This window comes from Orycteropus afer, unplaced genomic scaffold (genome assembly GCF_000298275.1).
Source record: "Orycteropus afer afer isolate SDZICR_OR568_19922 unplaced genomic scaffold, OryAfe1.0 scaffold00198, whole genome shotgun sequence".
In the NCBI taxonomy this organism is placed as follows: Eukaryota; Metazoa; Chordata; class Mammalia; order Tubulidentata; family Orycteropodidae; genus Orycteropus; species Orycteropus afer.
In genome coordinates this window covers 5,481,268-5,494,560 of record NW_006921785.1, presented here as the reverse complement: position 1 = coordinate 5,494,560, position 13,293 = coordinate 5,481,268, and the positions used below count along the sequence as shown (strand labels likewise).

Here is a 13,293-nt window from a genome sequence, read left to right as displayed (position 1 = left end):
AGGATCTCCTCAGTTGCTAATAGCAATTCCCACCTTGGAGTTTACAAAGACTTATGGGTAGAAAAGCCACACTAAGTAATTTACTACACTGCAGCGTGTTACTCTTTTCAGCAATGACATTTACAACTTGGCATCTTATTCATAATTACATAAAAGGATAGCTGTCTGGACAGATGCCCATATGACAGTGTAGCCTACAATGGGGACTGTTGGCCTCCCAGAATGGAAGGGTGTGTCCTCAGCCTGAAAGTGATCACTAAGGCGGTCATTGCACGTGGGTGTCAAGGGGCTGCTTCATATGGCACCTGCTGCCTCTCTTCCTCTTACTTACCCAGGTGACCTCATTTGATGAAGTCCCTCTTGAAGGAAGTGTAAGCCACTTCTACTAAACCTCTGCTAGGTGCTTTATCAACGAGGAATCATAAATAATATTAAAGCACCTGAAATTCCTATCTTAGGACAAGAATTCCTGTCTTAGAACCTTTCCTGGTTCGCTCCAGGTACTCCCTAAAGGACAAGGAAGGTACTTAGATTTATTTGTTGTTGTTGTTGTTATGTGCCGTCGAGTCGGCCCCGACTCATAGCGACCCCTCCTTGGGTTTCCGAGGCAGTATCACTACGGAAGTAGGATTGCCCAACCTTCCTTCCGAGGAGTGGCTGGTGGGTTTGAACCGCCAGCCTTCTGGTTAGCAGTCAAGTGCTTTAGCCACTATGCTACCAGAGCTTATTAAGTCAAGGTTAGGACCCCACCAAGGAGCTCTGGTGGTTCAGTACTTAAGGCATTTGACTGCTAACCAGAAGGTTGGAGGTTCAAACCTACCAGCCACTCTTTGGAAGGAAGACAGGGCAATCTACTTATGTAAAGATTTACCACCTTGGAAACCCAGAGGGGGTTGATATAAGTTGGAATCGACTTGATGGCAGTGAGTTTGAGGGCCCCACCAGGGAGCCTGGGTGATACAAGTGGTTTGCATTTGGTTGCTGACCTAAAGGTTGGGGGTTTGAATCCACTAGCAGGCTTGGCAAACTGCTTCCATAAAGATTACAGCCAAAGAATCCCTATGGGACAGTTCTACTCTATAACACGTGGAATTGCCGTGAGCTGGAATTGACTTCCTGGCAGTGGGTTTGTTTGGTTTAGGGCTCTACCAAAATGAAAGAACTAGGGTTTTGCAGGACACTCTCAATGTCCCTGAGCTTTGCCTTCCCAGCACATTCCTGTTCTCAGTGAGTGCTCTCTCTCTGGCAAGGGTGGTGACATGGGCACACAGGGAGCAGCCATCAGTGGCAATCAGTGGTGTGGGAGCCATGACTTCTGACCAGGGTCCACAGGGCAGGGAGGGAGGCATTTGGGCTGCTGCTGCAGAATAGGTGGGAATTGAATGACCTAGAAAAACCAGAGAGTAAACAGCACATGGTGGCTTTCAGTGGAGAAGGAATGACTGACTGACTACTGAAAGGCTGTGTGAGGTGCAGGGAGGTCCTATAAAGAGCTATGAGTGTATAAACTTTGTTCCCACCTCCACTGCTGACTGCCCACTTCCTTGCCCCCACATTTTCTGTTTTTAATTAATGTTCCTCCTTTTTCCTTGGGAGCTTTGGTGGCGTATTGCCTAAGGCATTTGACTGCTAACCAGAAGGCTGGCGGTTCAAACCTACCAGTCACTCCTTGGAAGTAAGGTTGGACAATCTACTTCTTTAGAGATACTACCTTGGAAACCCAAGGAGGGGTCGCTATGAGTTGGATCCGACACAATGGCAGTGAGTTTGGTTTTTGGTTTCTCTTTTCCTTTGTCTCAAACTTCTTGCTTTGAGCATGAATCCCTTTTCTGTTGACTTGGAAATGCCAAAGACCCAGGTGAGTGCCTAGAATTTACTCCGAGAGGTGATAGCATCCTCCTGAGAAAAAACTAAGAATCAAAGAGGAACCTGATCTTGGCAATTTTGTCTGCCTCAGGAGTTTCTTTAATTGTAGTGGAATTACCATGTTCATGTAGAGAACTTCTCTTAAAATTTGTATTTGGCCAAGCTTCTTGTTCTGCTCCAAATTCTATTTGTCTGTCATCTTTGACCCTTTGTGTGGCTCCTGGAGTTCCTGTGTGAGTAGCAGGAGAGCCCAAATCTGCCTCCTTGGAGTTCCTCTCCCTCCAGAAGGGGAGTCAGGATTAATGGGGAAAGCTTGCTGGGCTTTCAAGTTAAGTGGACCAAGGTTCTAATCCCAGCTCCAACACTTATTTGCTGTGTGACTCGAGCTATTGGTTTAAACCTTTCTAAGTCTCTGCTTCTTCATCTAAAAATGGGAATAACTTGACACATTGGGCAGTTAGAAATAAATTATTGCCTATACAATGCTGGATGCTTAAAATCCATTTTTTAAAAAAGAATGCTTCTATGTGGTCATGGTGGATACAATTGAAAGTATCCTGGGGCTATGAGGATAAGATCTCTCCTTCTTTCATAGCCCTGTCAATGTCACAAACCTCCCAGCATGCAGCCTGGAGGTTGCCCTCCCCCCCCCCCAAAAAAAAAAAAAGAAAATGATAAAACCCAGTCATCAAGGAGTCAACTCTGAATCATGGTAATTTCATGTTTGTCAGAGCAGAACTGTGCTCAATGGCTGATTTTTTTCTGAAGTAAATTACCAGGCCTTTCTTCCAAGGTGCTGCTAGGTAGACTAGAACTTCCAGCCTTTTGGTTAGCAGCTAAGCATGTTAATTATACCACCCAGGCTGCCCCATCTCAAGGCCAACGGCCCTTGCCCCTCACCCTCCTTCCTTGACAGAACCTGCCATTACAGTTTCTTTGCTTTAGTTGGTGTTGCTTTCTTGTCCCTGCCTTGTGAGGTCTCTGCTCCACCTTGAGCTAAGAGCTACTTGAGACCCTGAATGTGGGAGCTTGGGGAACAGGAGATGTATCAAGAAAAGGAAGAAAGAAGGGAGTATGTCCATGGGGCTTCCCCAGCCCAACGTGACCGACCCTAGATGGCCCCATTGTGACTTCTTGATGACAGCAACTTTCATTCTTAGACTTTCTTTCCTGGGACACAGTGTCCTTCCATATGGTCACTATCCGTTCTCTGCTCTGTGGCCTGTGTCTGTTCTCCGTTCCTCAGTTTAAAGCATGATTGCAGGAGACCAGGAAGGGTTACCATAGGGGCTTCCTCAATATCCAGGGTCCATCTTTCCTGATTTCTAAGTTGTCGTTGTCATTGTTTTTCAGTGTAGGAAAGAAAGCAGTCATTTCACTCATTGTGTAAATGATAGAGATGGGCTGTGAAAAGCCAGGCAGGCCTCAGGGCTCACATGTGCCTGGGTAGACTCATTTCTCTGTACTGCCTCCCCACATGGGTCAAAGAAGGCCCACTCTGCACCCTCTCACTTTCCTCAGGCCTGAGCAGCTGGATTTTTATCTACTGTAGGAAATTTTAGTTGAGTAAATTTCCAGAAACCTCATGTAGAGTGTCAACTGATGTTTTGTTTCTGCGTCACAAAGGAAAATAGAAAAAAAAAAAAAAAAACAACAAATAAATGAATCAGTTTTTCTTGAATTATAAGCTGTGATTTCTTCATAAACTAGAGACTGACTATTGCATTCCACAATGTTTCTGGGCATTGGCTGTATCCTAAACCCTGCCCTGTGACTAGGTGGGGGCTGAAATGCCTGGGCTGTGGTCCCTGCCCTCAGAGCTTCCCCTTTGCCTGGGCAGCTTGTCCTCAGAGAACTGTAATGTTCTGTGGCTGCCCAGGTGGGAAGAGACCAGTAAAGAGCAAAGGTGTCGGGGTGTTGTTACTTTGACGCACAGCCATGCCCTTCACCTCTCCCTACCTGCCCATACTTCAAGGCCCAGCCCAAGTGCCCCTCTCCCATGAAGTCTTCCTTCACTGCTTCAAGCCTTAGTGAGTTCTCTCCTCTCCAAACTCTGGATTCCTGTAGCACTGTACAGCTACCCCTGTAGGGTATTTCCATGTATTGTCTCATCTTGCCAGCATTACAGCCTCGTGAGACACAGGATATCATCCCCATCTAACAGATGAAACAACTAAGGTTCTAGGAAGTCAAGTCACCTTCCCAGAGCCACAGAATTAGTTATCAGCAAAACTGAAACTTGAATGCATGTTTTCTGACTGCCAGGTCAGGCATTCTCCTTAAAAGCAAGTTCTTATTCTATTTCCTTCATCATTTAACTCTATGCCCCCATCTTTGGAGCTCCCATAGCCCCTCTTCCATTTCATGTTCCAACACTAGTTCTTGTCTCTCTTTGAGAGCAGGACCCCAGTCAGCCTGGTCTTTGGTGTCCCCTCCTGACATGGACACCATAGGAGCTCAGTCCAGTGTGGTTGGGTGAAGGGGTGAGCTGATAATTAAGCAATGCCTCCCTCTGTGTGCCTAATATCTGCTCCCCTCCTTTTCCTCTCACTCCTGAATCATATGGAGGCATCAGAAACAAACAGCTCTTGCAAAGCAGGTAATTGTGAGACTGAATCATTATGGCCAATGTGATATTTTAGACAATAGAGTAAACATATAGTGGTGTCCGATGTCTTTTAGCTATTTCTGAGTCAGCATCTTGACACATATATGGGTTTGTAGAATGTACTAATAATAAGGGTTAAGAAAAAGACATTTTTTCCCCCTTCTCTCCTGTTTTTTTTTTCCTCTTCTCCTTAGTAGAAACACCTGAATGCTTTGGGTTTTAAGTAGAATAGTCATCATGTGTTATCCAAACTGGAGCATGAAAGAGCACACTGTTGACATTTGTTACACCAGTACAATAGGCATAAACTGGGATGTATGGTCACCTAATTTTAAATAAAATCTGTGACTGCAGTTAAAAGGAACAATATGTGTAGCATGGGTCACCATAACTTTGCATCGCTCAGTGATAACAATGACAGGCCAGTGCTCTTTCTACACCCTCCATTTCATTTTCTGTCCGGGGCTGAGCCTACGAGGATGTGTGTCTGGGCCTCATTATTGTCTTTTTCTTTCCTACAGAGATCCAGCAGATCATCCAGTTGGACCTAGACCTAAAGTATAAGACCAACATCCGGGAGTTGTTTGAAGAGTTTGACAATTTCCTGCCAGGTGCTGTCATTGGCATAGCTAGAGAGATGCAGCCAGTGTACAGGTATGTTGTAGCTATGGGGGAGCAGGCTGCAGGCCCCTCCTCAATCCCTTACCCTCTCCCTTCTGCCGTACGTGGCAGATATGAATTTATATCTTTGCGAACTCCCTCAGCTGTTAACCAGAAGGTTGGGAATTTGCATTCACCCAGAAGCATCTTGGAAGAAAAAGCTGATGATCTGCTTCCAAAAAATCAGCCGTTGAATCTACTCCGACATAATGGGGTCACCATGAGTTGGAGTTGACTCAATGGCAACTGACTGGTTGGAATCTTTTTGCATTTAGTATCTTAGGAACATGTTTGTATTTTTTGCTTGTAGTTAAGAGTATGGACAGGTGGGTCTGGTCCTAAAATGTGGATGCTACCTCATTATTTGGGATTTTGTGACATTTTCCTTCTGGAAAGCCTACTTGTTTTGGTTGTTGGCTCTGGTTAAGCTCAGAATTTTAAAATCTTGGGTGATGTCTTACAGAGGAAGGACCAGGATATAGATTTAACTTCCATGCTATGATAAACCACGCTTCCTTGACCTCAGAGTCATGAGAGTGCCCCCTCGTTTATATGTGTGAGATGGGTTTCTCAGTAGTATTGTAAGAAGAGAAAGGCAGCACAGCAACTTTGGACCACAAATGGGCATTACCTGACCAAGGTGAAGAAACACATGCTGCATGATGTAGCATTTCATTGCTATGTGTGTAACATAGAGAAACTCCAGCACCTGTGAACCAGGAGACATACTCAAAAATATTCATTGCAGCATTGTTTATTAGTAGCCCCAAACTGAAAACAACCTAAATGTTCATAGACAGTGTAATGGATAAATAAATGGTATTGCATTTATCCAGTGGAGTACTATCAACAACAAAAACGGGCATACTGTAGCTATGGTAATAAATAGGGAAGACTGAACTGTAATCCTTATGGATGTACATACTAGTAGTAAAATTAAAAGGAAAATCAAGGGAATAGTGATCCAAAGGCCTGCTTGGCAGTTACCTGTGGGGGGTAGGGTGGGGAAGAGACCACAGGGTAAGGGGTGCCTCTGGAGTGCTGCAGTGCTGCATTTCTTGACCTGGGTAGTTGTATACCCTTTACATCCTTTTGCATGTAATATATGTTATACAACTAAAAATAAACAAATAAAGCCAGAAGCCCCTACTGGCTTTTTTTATTTTTTTATTTTTGAAAAACCCCGATCCCGTGGCCCTGTGTCTAGAGTTGGCTGTTGCTGACTCTTCCTCCTGTGGGTCAGAGCCAGAGCTGCCCAAGTTTGCTCAGAAAGAGCTGAGATTTCACTGTCCTCTGGGCTGGCCTGTTCTTTGTTCTCCTTATGGACCCTTAATACTGGCTCCCTGTAGACATTCTTGGAGCCAGGCCCAGTCTTTGGAGAGCTGCAGGGCATAGGCAGCTAGTGACTCAAGAGCATGCATTTCCCCTAAGAGGAAGGAGAAGAGGTGACAGCCACAGCTTGGTGGTGGCTATTTGCAAGACCCAGATCACATAACAGGAAATTCCTGCAAGGCCTCTGAATGAGCTGATAACTCCTGGGGCCTTACTGAATCCTCTCACAAGTTTCCCCAGAGTCACCAGGGCCTGTTACTCCAAGGTAGGGGGCCAGGAGGAGGGGTTTGGGCTACAGCTGCCATTTTAACTTGTAGCAGTCTCCCTGCCTCAGTCCCCACCTTCATATAAGGTGTGTGTTAGGTTTGGGATACTTGATTTAACAAAGGGGGGTGATAGAAGGGGCACTCAACCCAGAGTGGTGAGTCCCAGCTTGGCCACTACCCTTGGGCCCTTGGTTTCCCACCTGAGAATGAATAAGGGAGTTCAAGAACCCTGTTGTTGTTGTTGTTGTTATGTGCGTCGAGTCGGACCCAACCCATAGCGACCCCTCCTTGGGTTTCCGAGGCAGTAACACTACGGAAGTAGATTGCCCCATCTTCCTTCCGAGGAGTGGCTGGTGGGTTTGAACTGCAAGCCTTCTGGTTAACAGTCAAGTGTCTTAGGCAGTATGCTACCAGAGCTCCCTTCTTGTGTATAAGAGTCAGTGTATCTGGGAGCTCTGGTAGTGAAGTGGCTAAGGCACTTGACTGTTAACCAGAAGGCTTGCAGTTCAAACCCACCAGCCACTCCTCGGAAGGAAGATGGGGCAATCTACTTCCGTAGTGATACTGCCTTGGAAACCCAAGGAGGGGTCACTATGAGTCAGGTCCGACTTGATGGCACATAACAACAACAACAACGTATCTGGGATGGAAATGGACATTCTCAGCAGGGTGTGGAACCAGAAGGAACCAATTCAAAGCCCTGCTCTAAACTGAAGCTGCTTGTCTGCTCTCGAGCTCCTAATGGCGCTATATAAGGTTTGTGTTCTTGGGATATTTAAACCAGGCTCATTATTAAATGCAGTTAGAGTACTGAGGCCTTCAAGCTCTGGTTAGGAATCTTTCGAATAATATAAATGGAAACTGGGAAACCTGATCACACTTCCTTTAAACAGTATTGGCTGGAATTTATATTTTCTGTAGAGTTTTATACATAGTGAAATTTGACTCAATTAAATTGTCTGGCCTTCTCAAAATAAATCTCTGAAAGATTTTAAATTCCAAATGAAATCAAGTGTTTTTCTCACCTTCTGATCTTCAATTACCATTATGTGCTATGAGAAAGATGCTGCTTGTGCTGCAGAGTTGCCCAAACCAAATCAAACTCACTGCCATTGAGTCGTTACTGACTCATTGCGACCCTTTCTTGGGTTTCCAAGGTGGTATCTCTATGGAAGTTGATTGGAAATTAATTCCCCAATCTTCCTGACAAGGAGTGGCTGGTGGCTCTGAACTGCCAGCCTTCTGGTTAGCAGGCAAATGCCTTAGGCATTACGCTACCAGAGCTCCTGCAGAGTTGCTAGTAGAGTCCCCAAAGGGCCCTGTTTGCAGGGTATGAACACTCAGCATCAACAGAGATTCAAACCCCTTTACACGTGCATGCCCGCCCTCCTCCTCCCAGCTGAAATGTTTCTAAAGGCCTCTGATAATTAAGTCTGTAAATGAAGGCCCTGCACTAATATGTGCCCTACTGGCTCTGGGTAATTGCCTTTTAATATTTGCAGTTTCCTGCTGGGGCTGGGAATGGCTTGGTGCTGACAGGGGCCAGGCAGAGAACAGGAGTGTGGCTTTTTTGCCTTTTCTAAGAAGATTGAAGACTCCAGTGGCCTGAACGCCTGGTGTTATTAAGTTCCCTGCATCTTTGGAGTCTGCACCTAAGGAAGGAAGCAGAGGTGGGTTGAGAAGAAAGAGGGTGGAGATAGAAGGGAAGTGAGAACAGGTTCTCCATCAGTGCCCACAGAGCTGAGTCCTTCTCTTGAGCAAGCCCTCATCCCTTTTCTCCTTGGACTTGGTCTGGGGCCAGTATAGAGTAGGGAACCCCCACCCTGAGCACCTACCCTCTTGATAGAGCATCTTGTGGAACCCGGCTGCCAGGTCTTCCTTGCTTAGAAAGATGAGATGGGCAAGTGTTTTTTTTTTTTTTTTTCTTTAATGGCATCTATGAGAAGAAAGGAAAAGAAAAAGCAACAGCAGCACACAAGCAAAACTTGACTGGTTAACTGAGTGCATTTTGATCTGGAAGTTCACTAAACAGGAATAAATTTGAATCTCCCCAGCTGCATTTTTTTTTTTTTTATAATCACTGGTCTGACAGTTCCTTCACTTCAAAAGGGCACATATTAAGTCATTTTTATGGCTATTTCCCCTCTATTGTGTGCCATGAATGTGAGCTGCTTGGAGGGGGGTTGGCGGAGAATGAATTCCTCACTCCACATTTGACAAACAGTTTTATTTTGGAATTCCCCCCACCCCCACCCAAACAACCACTGAACCGGCTGTGATTTCTGTAGAATGATGCAGAAATCACAGGATGTGACAATAGTGGTAGAAGAACTTTTACCTCTTGGGTCCTTGTTTGGATCATGTTTGAGTCACATGACCTTTTTCATATGGAAATTGTGGGTCAATTGTCATCCCTAGTGGAGCCTTACCCTTCCTTCCTCGACCTTCTCTATTCCTCTCCCTCAGGGAACTAGACCTCTGGACAGGTCCTCATTAATGACTTGTTTACTTGGGACAAGTGGGTCGAAAGGAGTGAAGGGTCTAGTGCCTTCTTTGTAAATGGAATGACTTTTATAAATAGACAACTGTATTTTGCAATCATGTGTTAATCCAGGGCACCATTTTGAATTTGTTTCCTTATGAGTATATTGGAAAAGTAAAAGGAAAATTTTGAAAATTTTTTCAGGTATAGCCTGTAAATATTACAGAGGTGTATCAGCAGGTAAAGCAGCACTCAGGTTGTACTCGGAAGTCTGGAATACGATCCTGGCCTTCCACAGATAATCCTTGTGACCCATTACAAGTCACTGTATTCTCTGACCCACAGTTTCTTTACCTGTAAGTGGGGATCCATATACTTACTGCATAGAATTACTGGAAAACTCAAATGAAATAATGTCCATGAAAGTTTTTTGTGTGAGAGAGCCTTTCCTCACTCCCTCCCTAAATCTTCATAATTCCTTTTTGTGTTGTTTTTTTCCAAATGATTTGTTCTTCTAGACACCAACTGCTCTACCCCTCCCCCTATAGTATCCCCAAACCAAATCAAACCCATTACTAGCCAGTCGATTCTGACTCCCAGCAACCCTATAGAACAGAGTAGAACTGTCCCAGAGGGTTTCCAAGGCTCTAATCTTTACCGAAGCAGCCTGCCTCATCTTTCTTCTGTGGAGCAGCTAACCAACCTTTGGGTTAGCAGCTAACACTTTAACCTGTTTAAGTATGTTCCAAATATTGCATAGTATATACTTATAGTAAGAAACTCTGGTAGAGCAGTGGTTAAGGCATTTGGCTGCTAACCAGAAGGTTGTTAGTTTGAACCTACCAGCTGTTCCATAGAAGAAAGATGAGGCGATCTGCTTCCATAAAGATTTATAGCCTTGGAAACCCTATGGGGCAGTTCTGCTCTGTCCTACAGGGTTGCTATGAGTTAGAATTGATTCAATGGCAGTAATTTTGGTTCTGGTCTGGTTTTATATACTTATACTAAACAATTATTTGCTGTTTATCTGAAGTTTAAATTTAACTGAGGGACCTGTTTTTGTTTGTGTATTTATTTATTTTGCTGAATCTGGCAACCCTATCCCTGCCCAAGATTTAAAAATCTTTCATTTTGGCAAAATGAGTATCTGGTTTTTCCATATGTTCCTCACATGAACATGAACAAAGAGTACACAGAAGTGAAGCTTGTGAGGGAAACAGGAGTGAGAGAGGGAGGGATGGGAGACAGCCCTCAAAGCTTTCAGGAGACACCAGGCCTGAGATTCATCACCCTGCAGGTGCTAGGGAGGTCATTGAGTCCCTGGGTGGTACAAGTGGTGAACGTGCTTAACGTGCTTGGCTGTTCCAAAAGGCTGGTAGTTCAAGTCCACTCAGAGGTGCCTCAGAAGACCAAAAAAAAAAAAACAAAAGCCATTGAAAACTCTGGACCACAGTTCTACTCTGACACATATGAGATCTCCATGAGTCAGAATCAATTCAAAAGCAACAAGTTCCGGTTGAGCCTGGATCAGATGAATGTGAGTGAGTGAGTGAATGAAAGCATGTGTGCGTGTGCGTGTGCGTGTGCGTGTGCGTGTGTGTGTGTGTGTGTGTGTGTGTGTTGAGGAACTGGCATTGCAGTCTTTGGTTTTGGTCACTTTGTCACAGAGTCGGCCTCCTGAGGTGCTGCTGAATAAGGGCTTTGTTGGTGGGGGTAGTGCACTTCCCTTTTGATTCTGTCTTGGCTCCAGGGGCCAGCTGTGTGCTGGTTTGAGCCCAGACCCACCATGTGGGGGAAACAGCAGGGTAATCCTGTCAGCTGCTGATAACAGGCCACTGGGCAGGAATTTGCTTTTGTGGTATTTTAATAGTATCCACTCTTTCACCTTCTTAGGTCACTTGGATTTTTTATGTGCCAGCCAAGCCTCTTTCCAGCTGCTTGGAATGAAAAATTCCAGCTTATCTGCAGGCTACCTTTTGCCGCTCCTAGAACCAAGTCAGGCTCTCGGGGAGGATAGAGAGGAAATAAGGAGAAGCACAGAGGTGGGAGAAAAGGATGTGGATTGACACCCTCTTCTGCCCCTTAGTAGCTGTGTGACCTTGTACAAGTGTCTGGACTTCTCTGAGCTTCAGTTTCTTTAGCTGAGAAATAGAGGTGTTAACATTGTATCTGGCAGAGCTGATGGGAAGATTAAATTTGACAATCTGTTTATATTGCCTGGCACAGAGCAGCACTGGGTAGTGATGGTGGTGATGGCCATTTTATCTAGACTTCCAGCCCTGCCACTTTTTAGTTCTGTAACCCTAGGAAAGTCACTTAACCTCTGAGCCTCAGTTTCCTTATATGTAAAATTGGGGTTCCTACTAACTTAGCATAATTAGTGCAAATTTTTTGGCTTCTCAGTATTTAGGCCTTCTTGCTTTGTTGGAGGAATTTCTTGCCTCCCATTATGGAAGATGAGAAGGTTGGATACTTTATTTCCCAGCTCCTTTCCCTGAGGAAATCACCATCACAGCTTTAGTATCCATCCAGACCGGTTTATATACTGTTACATACACCTTAGACGATCAAAGGTATTTACAAACCAGAAACAGTATTACAGGGAGAACAAGACAGTATTATAGGGAGGGAAATTTTAATACACTCTGTTGGAAACCAGGAGATCAAAGATGGGAGGAAGGTATGCATATAAAAAGATTACAGTAAGTGGCTGCAGAGGAGGAAGGAAAGAAGATAGGAGGCAAGAGGCAAGAGCCAGACTATCAGTCAGAGACAGCATCCCATTCCCTGGTTTCATACCTGAGCCTGGCTTCAGCTTTCCCCATACATGGGGTGTTTCCATGTCTGTTACCCCACAGAAGGTGGACTTCTGATTGTTCAGTCTGCTTCTGGGTTCCAGCTCGCAGCTCTAGCCCTGATCACCAGTGTAATTTATGGTCAAAATGGTTGCAGCAGTATATTGACAAAGAACTTCCAGAAATGCAATATGGATTCAGAAGAGGATGTGGAATGTGGGATATCATTGCTGATGTCAGATGGATCTTGGCTGATGGCAAAGAATGACAGAAAGACGTTTACCTGTGTTTTATTGACTTTGCAAAGGCATTCAGTTGTGTGGATCATAACAAATTGTGGATAACATTGAGAAGCATGGGAATTCCAGAACACTTAATTGTACCCATGAGGAGCCTGTACATAGACCAAGAGGCAGTCATTCGAACAGAACAAGGGGATACTGTATGGTTTAAAATCAGGAAGGCTGTGCACCAAGGTTGTATCTTTTCACTATACTTATTCACTCTGTATTCTGAGCAAATAATCCAAGAAGCTAGGCTATGTGAAGAGGAATACAGCATCAGGATTAGAGGAAGACTCACTAACAACCTGAGATATGCAGATGACATGCTTGCTGAAAGTGAAGATGACTTGAAGCACTTACTGATGAAGATTATAGACTTCACTGTGCAGTATGGATTACATCTCAACATAAAGAAAACAAAAATCCTCACAACTGGACAAATAAGCAGCATCACAATAAATGGAGAAAAGATTGAAGTTGTCAAAGACTTCATATTACTTGGTTTCACAATCAACACCAATGGAAGCAGCAGAGTCAAAAATTCAGACAACATATTGCACTGGGCAAATCTTCTGCAAAAGACCTCTTTAAAGTGCTGAAGAGCAAAGATGTCTCTTTGAAGACTAAGGTGCACCTAACCCAAGCCATGGTATTTTCAATCGCTTCATATGCATGTGCAAGCTGGACAATGAATAAGGAAGTCTGAAGAAGAGTTGGTGCTTTTGAGTTGTGGTGCTGGTGAAGATTACTGAAAGTACTATGGATTGACAGAACTAACAAAACAGTCCTGCAAGAAGTACAGCCAGAATGCTCCTTGGAAGCAAGAATGGCCAGACTTTGTCTCACCTACTTTGGTCATGTTGTCAGAAGGGACTGATCCCTGGAGAAGGATGTCATGTTTGGTAAAGTGGAGAGTCAACAAAAAAGGGAAAGGCTCTCAATGGGATGGATTGACACAGTGGCTACAATGATGGACTCAAGTATAGCAAGGATTGTGAGG

At 44.5% G+C, this 13,293-nt stretch overlaps 1 protein-coding gene across 1 annotated transcript in view; it reads left to right on the top strand.

Annotated features, from left to right (window-relative positions):
* The window catches only part of XXYLT1 (xyloside xylosyltransferase 1), a 379,814-nt gene that overhangs the window by 199,401 nt on the left and 167,120 nt on the right, over positions 1-13,293 (top strand). Inside the window, exon 3 of the mRNA XM_007948012.1 lies at positions 4,996-5,128. Within this exon, the coding sequence (XP_007946203.1) occupies positions 4,996-5,128 (133 nt within the window). The remainder of the gene's footprint in view (positions 1-4,995; positions 5,129-13,293) is intronic.